At 37.7% G+C, this 19,188-nt stretch overlaps 1 protein-coding gene across 6 annotated transcripts in view; it reads left to right on the forward strand.

Moving 5' to 3' along the window:
• Window positions 1-19,188, forward strand: part of TLE1 (TLE family member 1, transcriptional corepressor) — an 83,142-nt gene that overhangs the window by 48,062 nt on the left and 15,892 nt on the right. For 5 of the 6 annotated variants that reach the window (XM_052779133.1, XM_052779134.1, XM_052779135.1 and 2 more), the window contains 6 exons: window positions 2,638-2,754; window positions 5,849-5,902; window positions 7,423-7,575; window positions 8,406-8,550; window positions 9,262-9,452; window positions 10,863-10,939. In XM_052779133.1, coding sequence (XP_052635093.1) covers window positions 2,638-2,754; window positions 5,849-5,902; window positions 7,423-7,575; window positions 8,406-8,550; window positions 9,262-9,452; window positions 10,863-10,939 — 737 coding nt within the window. The remainder of the gene's footprint in view (window positions 1-2,637; window positions 2,755-5,848; window positions 5,903-7,422; window positions 7,576-8,405; window positions 8,551-9,261; window positions 9,453-10,862; window positions 10,940-19,188) is intronic. The other variant, XM_052779137.1, reaches the window with a different exon arrangement.

Below are 19,188 nucleotides of genomic sequence, written 5' to 3' on the forward strand. Positions count from 1 at the left end.
TAAAAAGATACGTATTTTCATATTGTTGAATGAAATCTTACACAATTGGTGGTTTGAATTATGGTAGTAGGTTACATTAGCAAGCTATTTTTTCATCGAAAGTTATACTTTACCTGATTTTAGTCACAATTGTTAGAACTTCCTTCTACTCCTAAGGGAAACAAAACAGCAACTTTTTAATTATTGAGTTTACTGGTAAATTTTGCGAGAGTAACAACACAATCTTATTTGCAACTGCCAGTATAGCTATTGTGAAATAAGCTGCTCTACAACAGCTTCTAGCGTGGATGAATGTGGTAAGTTAGAGAAAGGCGGTGTAAATGTGACCACAGGGGAGATGTTTTGCAGAATAGGCTTGTGAGGACTGTAGGTTATTGTTTAAATTACATGTTTATGTGATAAGTAAGCCATCAGTCTTTTGAGGAAAAATCAAATCTAATAATCTTTGTTTGGCATTTAGGACACAGTGGGAACTAGGTATACCTAGGATTTCCTAGGTAAGTTTCACAGTATTGAATTTCTACAAGAGAAACTGTACAGAATATTGTCAGCATTGTCTAGGTAGACTTTACATTAAACCAGAAAAAAATATCAGCCATTGTATTTACACATACTTGATGCCAAAATTTGCAAGCTGTTCACTAGACTTCTGTGTAGTAACTTCAAATAGCAGGGTTGCTAAATTTTTCCCAGCTGCTGCTCCTTTGCCACCTTTCAGTTATTCACATTTAATTTTGGCAATTTAAAATGAGAAACTGAGTTTATTCACTTTACTACATTTGCCTTCATTGTTCTATTCTAAGCTCTTCAGTAGTAAAATAGATTTTTTTTTTTTTTTTCTTAATGAGTTTAAGGGAAGTATCTCTTAACTAAAAGATTTTCCTCCTTAAGAAAAAACATTTGGAGTACTCATCTGTGGTCAGGTTTGAATAGACAGCTTGCTGCTTAAGATGTTTCTACTACTACAGGCATGATGGATTCAATATTAAAATACCGCATATCAGTTTTAATGTTTTTCAAACTAGTGAATCCCTGAGTTTGTGTGCATCTGGGAGGAGATGAGGGGTTAAATTCAGACTGTGTTTGTCAAGGCAATTAGTTCAGTGATCCAACAAGCCCACCTTTTAGCTGCAAAACATTGCAGTAAAGACATTATTTTGAGCTGCTCTATACTGAATTTCATCAGATCCTCCTATATGCTTTATGTAAGCCCCTTGGCATTTGTTTAGCTTGAATAGTCATGAATAAAAGAGCTTAGAATTGGCTTTAAAGTGCAGCTTCTGAAGTAGGAAAAAGAGGATTCAGATTGCCTTATGTACCCTGTTTTGGTTTCCTTCTCCTTGGGACCAAACATTAATGTCCAAGCAAAACTACCATGGTGTCCTCAGGTTTTAAAGGGGAAGCCATTCACTGCACAGTTCGCTGGCTGCTAGTATATGTTTATGATACAGTAAGAGTAAATATCTCTGGCTTTTTGGTAGATCTAAGTATTTCCTTTGGGGGTTTACACTTATATCACAGTATATATGTCAGTATTACGCTTTCCTCTTGAGAGAGATACATGTATGCGTGTAAATACTTATTTCCTTATACATTTATGTGAGCATATATTTATTTATGTAAGCATGTACTTGGCTTTTAGGAGCTAGGCTTACCAGATCTTTGTGAAAGGAGATTTTTTTCTCAACTCATTCAGTATTGTTCACAGCATTAACACATCACTGAACAAATTGCCCTCTTGCATATGCTAATCCTGCACTTAAAAGAACTCATTGTAACACGTTTTAATGCTTTGGCTGGAACGGAGATGGAGATGGGAATCGCAGGCATGTCAAATTGTCATGTGACTGAAAAATGTCTAAAATGCCTTTCTCTTTGGGTCAACAGTTTGTACTTAGCATAACTTAGCATGAATGAAAGCAGTCCATGTAGTTTGAGGAAAAGATTAGTCTTTGCTTTTGTCTTTTTTTCGTGTGTGTTGGCATCAGTTTTTCAGATCCAGTCTGATTAAACAACACTTTAGCCTTAATTTCACACTAGTAGCAAACGTTATGCTGGAAGTAAAAATATTTGATCATTGTTTGCAATACATTTGTTGAAGGCATCCAGTTGGAGTTTACTGCAGTAACAAATGATTACTGCATAACCTTATGTGGTAAATATTTGCTAAGAATTAAAGTTGCTATATATCTATCCATGCCTGCAGGTATAGACACACAAAAGCCTCATTGTATTTATGGTTGTCTAGAAGTGAGCAATCAATCAGATTATATTTAGTAAGTCTCTCTTATTACGTGGGATATGTATATTAAAAAAAATATCATTGTTACCTGGTCATGAGTAAACAGCAAGCCTGCTTCTCCTAAACAATAAATTCAGTTGAATTAATTAGTTAAATAGATGGTGACTGACAAGTGAACTAAACTTTTGATAAGTTTAACAATGAAAAGCCAAGCTTCTTAGAATGCATAAGCTGTACATGTTTGCCTGGAGTACTTAGAGTTGAATTAAATGGAATGAAAGACTATGTAGGTATCACATTTCTAAAGCATCGATCACATCCAATTTGAGTTTTTAAGCATATATGAAGGAATCTTGAAAAGAATTTTTGGTTGATCTTGGTTTTTGTTATTACAGAGTAATTCTCTGTTGGTCCCGGACAGTCTGCGAAGCACAGATAAACGCAGGAATGGCCCTGAATATACCAATGACATCAAAAAGAGAAAGGTGGATGATAAGGATTCCAGCCACTATGTAAGCAAATCTGTGTCAAAGAAATGATTAATTTATTTGCACATACTGTGTTTGTATGAGGAGTAAAAGAGCTGTGAAGAACAAGGCAATGTGTTTCCTATGGCTGATATAGTACATGAATATGTGTGCCAGGGAGACCAGTATTGGTGTGGGAAGAGTAGTGAGTCAATGTTTTGGGCTATTGTCAAGTAATACTCCTCAACAGGGAATAATGTGCCAGGAGTAGCTGTTCGGAATTCACAAGTATTCTGGGACATTTCTGAGAGTTTGAGCAACAGATCCTTTCTGGACTGCTCTAAAACCTGCAGGTTTGATTGAAATGGAGGATTTTGTTGATTTGGAGGGTATTAGTACATTTTTCTGATACTAGCTATTACCATGTTGAGTAATAATTACCATTGCAAATTGCATATGTTATGAGGCTGTACTGACTTACTAAAGTTTGCTTTTGGTTGATATGGCAGTTTCAGCAGAAAGCAAATTGAAATATAAAAAGTTCACAGTTTGTTTTCTGTGTTTTTTACTAGCTTGCTTGTTGCTTAGTTTTGAAGAGACACTTTAGTGCAAGTGTGGCATATGTGAACCTCAAAAGGTTCACATAGGCTTTCAACTTCCAGTCTAAATGCTCAGCCAAATCACAGGATGATACTTGAACAGGCTTTAGAGACTAGGACTGGTGTGAAAGAGTACTGAAAAGCAGAACTTAAATCTAACAGAAGATATTGTTCTTTGACATAGCAATAATGTGGCAAATCGTCAGGTTTATATGAGTCCAGTCACTAATTACTTCCTGGTTACTGAAATCCAAGAGAAAAATCAGGTGCTACTTTATTTCCTCAGTATTTGGTAGGGTAATTTCTATCCACTTGGACTGAGAATATCTCTGAGCAGCTGTTGCCTATCCCTGGAGCTACTGATGGCAGATGAGGTTACTTTCCCCTTTCTGCACATCGTGGTGTTGTAGTACTGTTAGGGTTTTGCAAGTTGTATTTCCACCACTTTCTAATAATCTTGTTTTGATTACAGAAGGGTTTGGCAAACCTCCCCATATTACTCCCTCAACTTTGAGGGTTTGATATTCTAAGGGCATTTTTCTTTTAAAATATTTGATATTAAGTATTCTTAAGCTACATTTGATATAAAAAAAGGAAGAAAAAGCTTAACTTGCTTGTTTTTCTTGTGTTTCTACTGGAAAGAAATGGAAAGGATATTATTGCACTGTAGAAGCAGTTTGTTTTAATCCATATTTTAAATGTATGGTTCTGTTTGGTGTTCACTTGAAATGGATTAAAGGCAGCATCAAAATAAAGAATTGAGAAAAACAAGGGTATTTGACAGTTATAGATTTATTCTAATCTGGAAGAAGATCTTTCTTTTTAAATGTTCCCCAATTCTGCAAACAGAGCTGCTGATTTCGAGCTCATTTTAGGTGAGACCCTTGTAGGGACAAAGTACTGCTTTTGTCAGAAGGGAGATAAAGCAGTTGTAGGAATTGTTGCTTTTGGAAATAAGATGCAAAATGCATTTTTTTTGTTCTTTTTGACTTCTGACTAAATTCTCTGTTAGGACCTGTATAGTTTCAACCTGTTAGTTTGTTAGTGAGGAGAATTTTCTGATATCAAGAGTACCTATAGGAGATGCCTTTGATAGTCCCAGTAAATTTCTATTTCTCAAGATGACAGGGTCAGTGGAGTGCACTTAATCATTGCTTGGCAGCTGTTTTTGCCCTCCTCAGGGGTAGTATTTCTGGTGAACAAGTGTCCTACCTACTGTGCTCCCACACGCTCAAATGTGTTCTAACCTATTCTTGCCTTCTGGGTGCTTCATACTTCTCAAGAGGTAGCAGATAACGGGGGCTGAAGCTTTCCTATTCCTTTTCCTTTTGCACCCTTTGGTTGGACAGATTCCTGAGTGGCGGATAGAGCCACCATTCTGTCTTCAGTGGCACTCTTGGGTCCCTAATATGTTTGTAGTATTTCTTGGAGCAATATTCAGCTGCTAAAGGAGAAGGGAAGGGTTGAAACTACCTGTTGGGGTTTTGGGGGTTTTGGTTTTTTTAAACATTTATGGCCTGAAGTAGAGGAAGGAACTGGTGTTTTACCTTGTCTGCCTTTGTTAAGTGTGATAGCCCAGACACTTTGAATGCAAGTGATGGGAGACAGTTTGAGCAATCTTGTATATCTGATTTGTTTGCCTAGAAACTTTTTAAGTAAAAGTACTGTTATTGGAAATGTCAAACTTGGCCTACACGAAAATTCTAAGTAATTCACTTAATTTTTGTTTGGTTTTGGTTTTGAGTCAAGACTCACCTTCTGGTTGAACTACCATGGTGCAGAAATCACTAGACCACTGTGTATCATAGAATGTGTCTACTGGGGCATCCCTGCCCATTTTGGAGATAGGGACCAGGAGGCACTTGAGTAACAGCTATCGTGAGGCACTAGAGCTGCTCAGGTCAACACAGATTTATGTGAAACAGTCAAAATGCAGCTTGAGAAGCCACAATAAAACATTTCCATTTAGGATTGTCAAAGTATTTTGGTTTTATTAGGCAGAAATCTTGAAATGCCTTGGCATTTCTGAAGCTTTTTCTTCCCCAGAACTTTCCATTTCAAAACTTTCCATTCTGGAAAAGGAGAATAATTGTCCTATCACTTTAAGGAAGTTGATACATCAAACAAATGCCAAAAAGCTCCAGTTTTCTGAGATCTCTTGGTTTTTTAGGTATGCACAAGCAGTAATTTCCATAAGATTAACATGTAAGACTAGCATATGAACAGATTGAGTTTCTCTTTTAGGAGTAGTGATAACACTGTTTATGATGGTAATAAGGAGGGGGTTTGGACCCTCTTGCACTGATGGTGAGACCAGCACCTTTCAACTAGTTCTACCTTATATGGGTTTTATCATTGAAGCAGAAATAAGGTGGTGTTTTCCTGTTTTCATTGTTTTCCCTGTTGCTAATAAGTTAATGAAAGGCTGTTTGCTTTTTGTTTAGGAAAAACAAAAAATGTCTGAGTAGATGCGTAGTCTTTCTCTCTGGGCTCTTAATGTACTAATTGAAATGAACACTATATTTATTTATTTTTAATAGGACAGTGATGGGGACAAGAGTGACGATAACTTGGTTGTAGATGTATCCAATGAGGTAACTTTTTTCATTTTTGTAGTCTTGACATTTGCCCAAAGGTTAAAGGAAAAGTGCATTTAGATGTTAGAAGAAAAAGAATCCTCTGTGTGGATATGTTAAAATATTCACAACTTCTCCTTTTTGTTAGTACTGCAGTTACTATGCCTTCTTCTGAGCTTTATCTGGTTGCCATCTCGGCTTTTCCTTCTGCTGCTTTGTCCAGGTCTGTTGCCTCTGCAGTTATGTTCTGATGCTTCACAGCTGCTCTGCAGTGGAGAGAGTTGTGGTGAGATGCAGGTGGAGGGCTGAGGTTTTCAGACTAGTGTCTTCAAATGAAAAAGGAAGACATTACCTAACCTTGTATTTAATAGTAGGAGTATTATTAAAAACATTTTTGGTACCTTAAAGATCACTAGTATTTTAACGCCCTATGTAAAAGACAGCATTTTCCAGAAATGTTTGGTTTTTAGAATGAAGTCAGCTGAAGTCAGAATGAAGTCAGTCTGTTCACAAAATTTTCCAGAGGTTGTAGCCACTTTCTTTCCTCCAGGGCAGAGATTTGGCAGTGCCATCAAGGTGAAGGGATGGGCCTTCCCTTTTCTTCATCTTTTATTTCATACAACAAAGAGATTTAGGAAGCCTGAATATGGTAGCATGGTTCTTTTGCTGTGTGAAAAGCACAGGCAGAGAAGCTGACAGAGAAGAGGTGTCTTCAGCAGCTCCAAGTGCCCAAATGATGTCAGCCAAGTAGAAAAATGGGTACCCAACCAGGGATTTTAGTAATCTTTTCAGAAGGCCTACTTAAAATGAAACTGCTCAGTAATCAATCAGTAGACTTAGTGCGCTCTTGTGAGGACTGCTTCCTTCCTGCTGCTATTTTCATAAGCAAAAGGAGCATGGAGAACCTGCAGAGCTCTGATGGCATTGTAGCTTGCTGGGCTGGCTATTCCAGGTTAGAGGAAATGCAGAGAGTGCCTCTGGAAGAGAGAAAGATAATCATCTGAGAGGTGATTTCAGTTTTTCCTGTAGATTTAAGTAGCAAGGCAATTGCAAATGGTATTTAGAAAGAAGTGACAGATATTATGGCATATACAGCATGCATCTTTATCTCTTCTTCTGAAGGTAGACATGAGCAAGGTTTGTATGGCCTGAAAGAGATTATTGAAACGTTTGTTGTCACTAGCAGTGCGTGGAGAGCGTACATGGAAAAAACAGTGTAAATTCTACTGCAGTTACTGTTGGTCTTTCTTGCTCTTACCACGTGTTGTGCGTGCTTGCCTTAGTTTGTGCTTAGATTGCAAGCTGTATCTTTGGAAACAGTTTATGATTGCATGTAGTGTAAAGTAAAACCAGATTGCTTACTATATGAACTTATGTCTCTAAATTCAGCTTTTTTTCTATAGAGATAGCAAAATGTCTTGTTCTTTGAACTTACTGCTTAAATTCTTCTAGTTTTTTTTCCCATAGACTCCTTAGTGGTGTTTGTGTACCAACCCATGACATGGTTATGTGCTGTTCTTCCTTTCCCACTGTTTTAGGATCCTTCTTCCCCAAGGGCAAGTCCCGCTCATTCACCACGTGAAAATGGTATAGATAAAACCCGACTGCTGAAGAAAGATGCCTCTAGCAGTCCAGCATCTACGGCCTCTTCAGGAAGTTCCACTTCCCTCAAATCCAAAGAAATGAGTCTGGTGGGTAACAGTCTGTTGTCCAGATAAATCATCTTCTTTCTTGTAAAGTCTTAACTCTCCATTCTCCTGCAACTACTTGTGGCAGAAGTACATGGCTTTAAACATTTGAAACGGAAATAGACTACTGTTTTCCAGACCTTCATGGTATTATTCAGCTTTCTTCCTCAGCAATATTTTCTGTTTCATTTTGATTTCTTGTATTTCCTACATTTCTGTCAAATGAGTTGCAAATTTATTGCAAAGTACAAGAGTTGCTTAAGCATTGTTTATTTTTCTTGAGCAATAGCTTATGGTTTAACATAGTCTGTATATAGTCACTAAGAAGTTCTCCAGGCTTTTGTTAAAATCTTTTAAATAAGCTGTTACTCATTCAAAACCTCTCCTGGAGTATCAGTAATAATTTGATCAGATTCTCTGTAGCTTTTGTGTCACAATTTTTTGGCGCTATGAACTATTGTGGTATTTTGTTTTTGTACTTAGATTTGCTGTGTCCAATAATATTTGAGACAGTAATGATTTCAAGCTAGAATAATTTGGTGATGTGTACTGTATTGTCCTGAAAAAAAATTAGCTCAGGCATTTTTTTTTTTCATGCCAATGGAAGAAGGAAGAATAACTCTATGTTTCTTTTCTTATTTTAATTTTGGCAGCAATCAAAAAGGTCAGCATTTCTCTCTCACAAGTTAATGTCGTCAGCATTGCATGGATTTATGAAAATTGGCTGAGGGACTAGGTAGTAGGTGCCCAGCATCCCAGCTGCTGTTGTGATAAATTGTATAATATGGCCTGGATTAAAAATAATACTCATTTAATTTGTTTAATGATACCAGCATGAAAAAGCCAGCACGCCTGTTCTGAAATCCAGCACACCAACTCCTCGAAGTGATGTGCCAACCCCAGGCACCAGCGCAACTCCAGGACTTCGTCCAGGCCTTGGCAAGCCTCCAACAATGGACCCTCTGGTTAACCAAGCTGGTAATGCATTACCTCACGTGTTTTTATGGTTCCAAAATTAATCTTTTTTTACGTGTGTAGTTCTGTGTGAATGTTAACTAAATGTATTGCTTTGCTCTTGATATCAAGAGAGGGCTTTATGAGAAGCAGATGTTTGGATTATCAAGAGTTTGAATATCTTTCTATCTCTTATCCTTCTTTGTTTACTTTTGTCTTTATCTTTTTTGCAAATAATCCAGAGACTGAATGCAATATAAAAAGACTTCTCAGAACATTCTGGTACTTACTCTGAATGCAATCTTTTCTCCAGCTCTTTGTCTAAGTCTACTAATATTTGCTGTAGTGTAAATCTTGACAAATGCAGGGGGAAGTTTACTTCTGCTGTTCAGGCTGGTACAGCACAGTTGCTTCAGACATGAGCTGTGTAAACCATGTCTGTCAGCTTTACTGCTTAATTTGGCAAAGGAGAGATTAATGTAAACAGGGAAATATTACAGAAATGGAAATGGGTAGTGCTAGAAGAGATTGTTAGAAGTAATCAGCAAGTTCAGACTTCAGTAGATCTTTCTTATGCTGAGTGAAGAGAGGTGGTGGTACTGATAAATTATGGCAATGTTTCTTGACAGTGTGTGTATGTGAGAGGGGAAGGTTAGGTACTGTAGGGGAATAAAAGGGCTGTTTTCTCCTCTGTATGCAGGAATAAATAAACTACTTGATTTCATTATTCTGTAGCCGCAGGTTTGCGGACGCCATTGGCAGTACCAGGACCGTACCCTGCTCCATTTGGAATGGTACCTCATGCTGGCATGAATGGAGAGTTAACCAGTCCAGGGGCAGCCTATGCCAGTCTGCACAATATGTCACCCCAGATGAGTGCTGCTGCTGCTGCAGCTGCTGTGGTTGCCTATGGAAGATCTCCTATGGTAGGCCATACGTTGCATGCAATCTCAGTTGTGTGAGTTGTGGTTCACAGAGAAGAGCTACATGCTTCATTTAGCACTGTCGAATTCCCAAGTTATAACAGTGCCAGAGGCTTGACAGCTTCACTGTGTGTTTCACTTTGCTGCGTGGCTGGAGAAACAAATTTGCACCTTGAAAACAAAGAATCTTGGTGTATTTAAGTGTGTGTTTCCTTTTCTCTTCGCCTTCATCAGTGCTTTGACTGATTTATAAATGCCAAAAAATTATTTTATGCATTAAATGAAAAGGTAGTTTTGGTAGCTACAAAGTATTTTCATTGGTGCTGTGGACATCTGCTTTTCTCTTGCTGAACCAGATTTGTGTTCCGTACAGACATAAAAAAATTCATCTTGAAGCATGTAGAAGTCTTTTTATCTACATCTCTGTCCTTGTATTTTGGTTTTTGTGGAAATCAATATGAGAAGGTCGTTGGTACATATCTTGGAGTTCTGTGATAAGGTGTGTTAAGAATAGTTGCTGTTGTGGGTGTGGTAAGTAAGTAGAGCATAGCAGTTACAGCTGCTGTCAAGCAGAATAACTTAGAGGCCTGATTCTGCAAGCATGAGCTTGATGGCAGCTGTATGTATAAACAAACTTACCTACTTGTAAATTTGCAAGATGGGACTTAAGCTTGCTGTCTTCTCATTCTTGTAGATATGGCTACTTTTTTCAAACTGGTAAACAGGGCTTTTATGTGAAAATGTGCATATGCGCTCCTTAAAGCAATAAGAATTTTAACTTGGGTATAGTGTTCAGAAGAAAAACTAAGTCTGTTTGGTCCAGAATTTCTGTTTGGATTATTTGATGTACTTATTTATTCAGGATATAAAAGTTAAGTGGAATTGCAGTATGTAAAGAGAGCATAGTATATTTAAGCTGTAGACAAATTCGTCTGCACCCTGCGGTGTAGCTCTGTGAGAGAGCTCTCAGCTGATGTGCCCACACAGTGCGGTGTGGAGCCATGCAAGATTCTAGCTGGGGCCTGAAGCTGCTTTCCAGCACTGTGCTGTGCTTGCATGGGTACGTGCTAGCTGTCGCAGAGCTACAGAGCACTGGCGTGGCTACATGCCGACACACCACGGACTCTAATTCCAGGGCTAGCTCTGGGCTAACACAGGGGTATTTGTGTTATGCTCAGTGATGTGAATGCATGATACACATTATTGTTTTTCTATCCACATATGAATACTTCCAGCAGAAGCATGCCTAGGGAAAACATCTTGTTTTTCCCCTCTGTGAAGGGACATGCACTTATCTAATACTGTGGGTAAAAGCCACATTTTGGTTAAATGCATAATATCTTGGGGGTGAAGAAAAGGGGCTTGCTGAATGAGAAATTGCAAGTGTGAGATTAATTCATTTTTCATTGTCAGGTTGGGTTTGATCCTCCTCCTCACATGAGAGTACCTGGAATCCCTCCAAATCTAGCAGGGATTCCTGGGGGAAAACCGTAAGTAACTTCTAACGCTTTGGTAACATCGGCAGTATCTAGAGAGAATGAAGTTATCTTGTCTCAGTGAACAAGAATTCCAAAGTGGGTCATGTTTGGTTATTCCCAAGAGATTGTTTTAGACTTCTCCTAGTAAGAGGTGCAGCATATAAATTATCAAATGGTAGTTGTCATATCCCAAAACAGGTGTGTATATACCTATTTCCAAGGAAAAGCTGTTGAAGGTATACTTTAAGGTTTTTTTATTTCCTCCTTTCTGGGGGAAGTTAAGGGGACTACAAACTGGTAAAGAGTGGTAAAATGTGTAAGATAAAAACACATTGAAACTAAACTTCCTACTATACTGAGCATAGATGTGTAATGCAAACTCACAGACTCCTTGTCTGGCACCTGTTTCATCAGGCATGAGAGTCTGCAACTGTTCATCACAGTGGGTATCTGAAGCAGTTACTTTAGCAACTGATGCACACCTTGCGTAATGGAGTAAGCTCTTTAAAATGTTTGTGTAAGTGTGCAGCTGGAGAGCAAAAGGATGATGAAGCAGTTGCACAGCAGGTGGTGCATAGATGAAGGATAACTTTCACAATGGGTTCTTTTTATTTAAAAGTTGTAATTATTGATGAAAGGGTGGTTAAATAAAATACTTCTGTGATGCTGTGGCTTATTGATATTACAATAAAATAAATTCACCAAAACAGCATACATCAAATTTTTCAGTAGTTTGGCTTTGGTAGACTGTTGAGACTGAGCTTATCCATGTGCAGCAGACTCATGAGCACGTATGATCTCTTAAAAAATGATTATCTTTTAAGTATTTCTGGACAACTAGTCTATGCAGGTACAAACAGAGCATAGACTGCAAATATGACTAATCTGTTTTCTTGGACAGAGTGGGGCAGAGAGAATTATAACAGGTTTTTTGATACTGTTAGAACTTCTTCTTTGTCCCTTCATGCCTGGCATCCAGTCCTGTCTTCTCTTTCAACAGAATGTTGCAGTTAGGGTAATTTCTATCTGTCTAGGTACTTACATAATTTAAAAACTCACTTAACATTTTGCACTTCCTATGCTGGGTGTTCCTGTTACATACTGTCTTCTTTACCAATCTATCATGGTTTAATTTTTCCTTTTGCAACTTCAGGAAGAATTCAGAAACTATTACTTTTAGGATACTAAGTTGTAAGACACACTGTGGTGAAAGTCATACATGCATGTATTTCTGTTTGTCTTCATTTTGAACTCCTGTTAATAGCTAGTGATACATTGTAATGTCAGTCATGCAAACATCCGTAAAAGTACACCAGATTATAGGCAAAAAAGTGTGTTTTCTTCTACTCTTTCTCCGTAAAGGTAAGAAAGCAGCAGACTTGGATTAGGAAAGCCATCCTGAATGTGTTTTCGTTGTTATCCACCATGCTTCTGAGAACAGACTTAGTTATCTGTTGGCAGTGTGAGAAACCTGTTAAATCTTGAATTTACTTAAAGAAAAGTTGGTGGTATGTTGGTAAGATTCCCAAAGTGAGGGCTTAGTGAGTTGGTGTTATGTATCAGATGGTGGTGTGTTTAAATTTAGTACAGTAAGGAACAGGCTTTGTTCTCAAAACATTCTTTTATTAAGGGACAGACTCCTTCTTGCTGACTTTGGTAGAATTTGGCATACTTACATAAAATATTTTTGGAGATTGCATAATCCAGTGGCTGTAATTTTTTTACTTTTAAACAAATATATTCATAAGGCTTCAATTACTTATTCCATTAGTAATGCCTGGCAATATTTTATATTATAAGCTACCAAAACCTATTTTTGTTCAGTCAGAAATTTTCTGTGGCTGACTTACAGTTGTTGCACTATTCAAGGCACAAAAGCAGTGCATGTATGCTGCTATACTTTGTATCCTGGTACTTCATAGCTAAATTACAGTCTGTATGTTTGGTTTATTTAAAAAATCTTTTTATTCAGTGTTTTCAGCACTTTATTCACACTGCTGCGTAGATCGCCTACTTTGATACACGTTCCCTACTCTCCACTTGATTTGATGTGTTCTGTAATGTTTTTTGTGGTTGTGTTACTTGGACTGAGTCAGTCATTTCCTCTAAAGTGACTTCTTTGCTTACCTTTATTGTAAGTGAGGCAAACCTAAAATTCCATAAACTGATCTGTTACCTTTCCATTGACAGCTTTAGGACGATCTTTTGTTTTAGTCTTGTTTGGCTACAGCTAGCTAGATGCCATATGCTACCTGCAGCATCTTTGAGTATGTCTTACCTACACTAGGCAAGTGTCCTGTATTTTCTGTACAAAGTACATGGGTTATATAACCACGCAACCTAGTGGAGTACTCCTGGTTTATTTTCAAAATCTGCCTTTTGCTAGAGTGCAGTTAAGGTGCCACATTGAATTTGTTTTATGAGATGTGGAGTTTTAGTCTGAGTCTTGTTGCAGGCAGCACAGAGAATTTTCAAATTGAACTATTGAATCCCCAGCCATATGTGTATGCTCACGGCTGCACATTTTTATCAATGGCTGTTGCTGGGACTGTTTTTTTCACACAGCCCTACTTCCAAGAGAAAATTAAGTTTCTTTCTTTCCAAAAGAATGACACTTCTGACAGCACCCAGTTTTTTTTAACCCCTGTGTATTCTGAGATCTGTTAATGACTAGCTTGTTAGAAAAATTAGTAGCCTCTTAAAAACTCATTTGTACTTGTCTATCTGTTTTTATCAAGAGACTGTTGTCTGGAAAGCTTGTCTTTTGCTTGTCTTATTTTGTAACTTGATTAAATGTAAGTCTTTACTACCATCTTTTTGTGTTCCTGAATGTGAATCTTTCAGTTTTGCTCTTTGCAGAGTCTAACCTTGTTAGCAGTGGTGCAGAAGTACTTGGGAAATTGGGTAGCAATCTAGAAAGTCCAAGTGTCTTCAGCAATTTCTTAATTATACAAATGAGGTAGTCTTTGTGTTTAGTAGCAGATTGTGTGTGTGTGTTTTAAAAAATTATTACCTATGAGGATTTTCAGGTTTTTCATAATTCTTTGATATTTTGGTGTACACACATGTGATCTCATATTAGTTGTTTTCTTTCTTGAGCTGTTTGTAGTTCAGTAACTAATTTTATGGACAAGGACTTGATACCTACATGTGTGTATGAATGTGCATAAAATAAGTTTTCATATTCTTGGTTTCAAAGTTGATTCCCATTTTCTTAGCTGCTTTTCTGGTTTTGGTTTGTGGGTTGTTTGGGTGGTTTTTTGGGGGGGGTGGGGGAGGTGGAGGCAGGGGGCAGGGAGGGGCTGTGGTGGTGGTGTGTTTTTTCCTTCCAGATTGCCTTCAGCCATCACCTAATCAATAACTATCTTTGTCTTAGGTTGGGGATGGGAAATCAGTACTAGTTTCTGACATGGACATGTGGTATCTGAGTCTTGCACTTTGCCATTTTGATACGTTTAACTATGCCCTGCACTATAAGCTCTTGGTGCATTGCTGTCATGTTTTTTGCTTTGCATAGCCTTTCTAGCAACGTACTTATTTAGCTTTTAGTCTTCTATAGCTGCTAAATTAATGTTCTTGTGGATTTCTCCCTGATGTGAACCACACCTTCTAATAGTTGGATTGTGCACTGAACACAGATTTTTTCAAGCTCAGTGGTAAGATTTATGTCCACAGTACTGCTTCCCTGGTGTCTAAAATTGTGAATTAATGGTAGCGTTGAGGACAAATGTATTTCTCAGTATTTTTTTCAAATGTGGTTTTAATTGAAGCATGAGGTGTTATACACAGACACCAGAAAGAGCTGAAAATACACATTTTTCATTTTAGTAGGAAAGGGAAATTCCATGTGGTAAATGTTAACTCTTTCAGCTTCTAGTTAAAAGCCGATTTTTCTTTGTGTTTTTGGAAAGGAATAGTATACTGTTCTGGAATTGGTCAAGGCAAAAATTGAAAAGATTTCAATTCTCCTGATCTTCACAAATGTTCAGTGAATGTACAATGAGGAATATTTTAAAGGAAGGCTAATTTTATTATATTCTAGAATAACAGGTTGTTTTTCCACCCCTTTGTATCTCTGGATAGAATTATTTGATGATATGTATGAAGTTAAAGATTTTGTTTACAAATACCTTTTTCCTTATTTCTTGGCATTTTGTCCTATATAATGAAACACGCTACTCAGTCACTTGTGATAACTACAACTACAAATAAGCTGGAGTGTAAAGAAGAGCTGAAAGTAAAATGGACTCATCAGTACAAGGAACTGTCTGCTTTTGTGTTTTGCAATTGGGAGTTTTTTGTGCTAGTTAAGGAATTCTGTTTGAATTGGAGGGATGAAATAGAAGGTTGGGTTTTTTTAAGGCATGGTACTTTAAGTAGGCAGGAATTGCATGCATTATATTAATTTGAATACTTAGAGCAGCTGGCAGTTAGGTGGTTTAGTTATTTGCCATGTTCTTGAGCAGTGAATTAATTATTCTGAACTCTCCTCAGCATGCCAGTTGATACTTACTTATTATATACTTATTTGATACTTAATTGGAAATTGGAGGGCCGTAGTTACCAGATTTAAGCTGAGAAAGTGGATTGTATTAGTATCACCTACTATGTTGTAATGTATAGGAACTCTGCAGGTTCTCAGTGCTGCTTTGACACAGATGAGGGAGAAGTCTTTGGATACAGTATATCAGAAGAATATTTCTGTTATTCAGAAAGAATATAATCATAAGTGGCAGTATACTGTTTCTCAGAACTCTTTCCTAAATAAAAGGCATGCAAGTTTGTTTTGTAACTCTTCTTTTCATAATATACAATTAAAGTATATATTTACATATTAATTGATATGTACTTATCTTGGTTTATGTTAAATTGTAATTGCATTGTATAAGAACTTTTTCTTTGTTTACTGTGGTTGTTAGCCCAACATGAGGAAGGGGTACCTTAATGCTAATGGTCATTTGACCAAAGATGGATAATCATGGAACCCAGACATTTCATAGAGGCAGAATGCTGTGAGTGAGATAAAAATCTGTGATCATCATGAAGCTGAACAGCAGTTTCTGGCATACATTGTCAGTTCTAAAAGATCATCATAAAAGGACAAAAATGCACATTACATTTTTGTAGTGTTATGGAATTCAGGTGTCAATGGCAATTTGTGGAGGAGAAAGACAGGTGGGTAAGGGATGCCTGTCAAGAAATACCTTGAGCTTTAGAGAACTCAATAATTTACCAAATTTTATTAAACATGACTCTTCTAAGGTTGGACAACCAAAATGCTTGTCAGTTTTGAGAATTCAGGCCTGTCAATATATCTAGTGCATTAAAAATGGAGTAATTTCTTAATTGTATGTAAGTACACCTACAGCTTTGGAAGTGTAGTGCTGGAAGTACAGTCCTCCCCGGAAGTAGCAGAGCAGGCCCTCTGTCACGGTGACCTGATGAGAGGTTGCCAAGGACAACAGCTATTGAGCTGCAAATAGTTTGTTTGCACTGCTGTCCTCCAATATTGTGTTGTTCTGGAGGTAGAAGCTTTCCATGTCTAGCAAGCATCAGCCTTGCAAATGATGCAAGTTTTTTCAAAGTAAAAGGTACGTGTAATGAAAAGTTATACCATAATACTTAGTAGATACAAGTTAATAAACCACAAAAGTATGCTGACAGTGGTGAGGTTAGCATGACATGCCACACATCTTCAAGCAAACAGGAACATTTACTTTTTTGTGTGCTTGTCTTGGCAGAGGCAGAGGGATTTGGCAGTGTGTAGGCATTTCTTTACACAGTGGATTGCTGATAACTTGCACTGTAGAAAAAGCTGTCTTGGCTTGTAAGAAACTATCACTGGTCTGTTTCTTAGGCCCTCAAACTCAGTCATCCTGAGTCCTGACCAACCAGTCTTGGAAGCAAATGCCCTCTCATGATAATAAAAAAGAGAGACTACTCATATGATCTATATAACTGCACTTTAAACACAGGCATACAGGTAAAATTCTACATGATTAAAAGTACACTGGGTAAGTCCCTGGCGTTTCAGAGCAGGATAGTCATCGTTAATTCTACAGTATGCATGAAGCACTTGAAAAATGTTCCTATTATCTTCCTCCCACCCCATCTCAGCAAGAACTGAGAAGCTGTGTGTATGCACAGAAGCATTTCAAGACACCAATTATTTAGGTATTTTGAATTGAACAGAACATTTATGCTGTAAGCTTCCATAAAAAAAAAAAAGACGTACAAGTGGATTATTCATCTTAAACATGCTGGAAAAAATTGCTTAATACTTGCTTAATTGTTTTTCTTCTGTCCATGATAAAAAAAAAAAAAAAGGGCAGGCTGAGACTTCAAAGTTGTGCAGTTCTGTGTACTCTTACTGCTAACAAATACTCTGCAACTGACTTTGATCTGGAGCCCAGGATGGGGCCCAGCTTTTCAGCCTCTTAACTGCTTTGACTCTTTAGTTGGATTCTGTACCTGAACCTGAGCAGCTGTTCAGCCTTGAGCAGTCTTGTTGCCACTCCTCTTCTGCTTCCTCTTGCATCCCATGTCTCATCTGTTTAGTGAATAACTAATTTGGGACAGTCCTGTCTCTACTTCTCTTCACAGAAATGATAGAGATTTCTAGTGAAGCCTTTATCATTACTGTAATTCTTCATACAAAAAAAGAGAAAGGGTCCCATGGGAAGAAATACATTTGATTTACTGTGCATCTTGTATAAATGCAAGGGAGTGAACTTTGCACTTCCTTTATTATCTTGCATTTCCCATTCCTGACATTTCCATGACAAAAAAGATTTGTCATCTTTTGGACTTGCTCATCCTCCGTTTCTGTGTATTCTCTGAGCAGGCTTTCAACTCCCATGTCCAACCATGAAACATGAATGAGGTACAGGAATTGCATGTATATGCTCTATTAATTTCTTTGTTTAGTAGCAGTTACTGTTAACCGTTTTTTACCCTTTCTGTCTGAGAAAACTGTGATATTGCAGGCGGTGACTGTTTCCACTGTTACTTTCTGTATGAAAGAACTGTTGAGTTCTTTCACCTCTCCACTTCTCACTCTTTTTTAAAGGAATATCTTCTGGTCCACTCCTGGGCATATTCAGTTGCTCTGTGATGTCTGTTACAGATCCAGGCATCTTGCTTGTTCCTTCCTTTAAAACTGTGCAATACTTGGAAACATGCAATGAAATACTTTGAAAATACTAGCTCAAAGCTCAGAACAGAAGATTAAATTGAATTATCTATTGTTGGGTCCTTGGAAAAGGGATGCAATACTAATACTTGAGCTACAGTGACTGAAGATTTCTGAAGAAGAAGGTACATTTGGAAAAGAAAGGTCAATTTTGAACACAAGAATATATTAGAAGAATAAAGGTATCACTAGGGAGACAGTAGCTCATTGGTTAAAAAAAAAAAAGGATACTCGTATCTCACCATTTTTTTATCCACTTGGCCTCTTGAAGAATGCTGTTAATGTAACAGCAGCATCAAAAACGTGAACTATGGATGTGCGTAAAACAGAAGAAGCAAAAAAGGAGCTCACCAGTATAACAGAAACCAGCCTTTTGCAGTAGTATTTGCATTATTATTTAAAACAAACAAACCAAGAAAAACCCCTGCACATGAAACCTTTATTAGCTGCTATTTGTGCTCTGATCCTTGAGTAGAGCTGACTTTAAATATTACAGTCAACATGAAGAAATAATTTTGTGTACTTTCACCAAGGAGGAGTCTTTTTATTCAGTGCTGGGATTCACTTCCTCAACCCTCAGTTTCCATATACTTGAAATCATGCACTGAATACAAATAAAAGGTGTTACAGAAGTGCCAAAACTACCTGGGAAACTGAGCCTTTCACCTTTTCCAAAATACTTATTCAAGAAAACGTAATTATGAGAAGATGGTGTCAGCTTTCTGATGAAAGGTGTGTGCAACCACTCGCATGTTTCTATTTTCTGTTTAAAGCACTAGTTAGCAGCTGGAAAGAGGCATGTGAGCACAGCTGGTGCTGATGTTAAAGATGAGGTGCAGGAATGGAGCAGAAGTTGACTTTGGCTAATGCTACTGCAAGGCAACAGGTGCAAGCCTTATGGAAGAAGGCTGAAGGAGTACTGCTTGGTGAGGGATTGCTGCTGCAGGATTTCTGGTGCTGAGACTTGGAACTGCTGGCTAAAAAACAAGGGCTTAAAGATCTTTTGGTTATCCAGGTGGCTGAGGGATAGCAGCCCTGACCTTGGTGTCTAGAATTAAGGGTAGAATTT

The sequence above is a fragment of the Harpia harpyja genome, chromosome Z (genome assembly GCF_026419915.1).
Source record: "Harpia harpyja isolate bHarHar1 chromosome Z, bHarHar1 primary haplotype, whole genome shotgun sequence".
NCBI lineage: Eukaryota > Metazoa > Chordata > Aves > Accipitriformes > Accipitridae > Harpia > Harpia harpyja.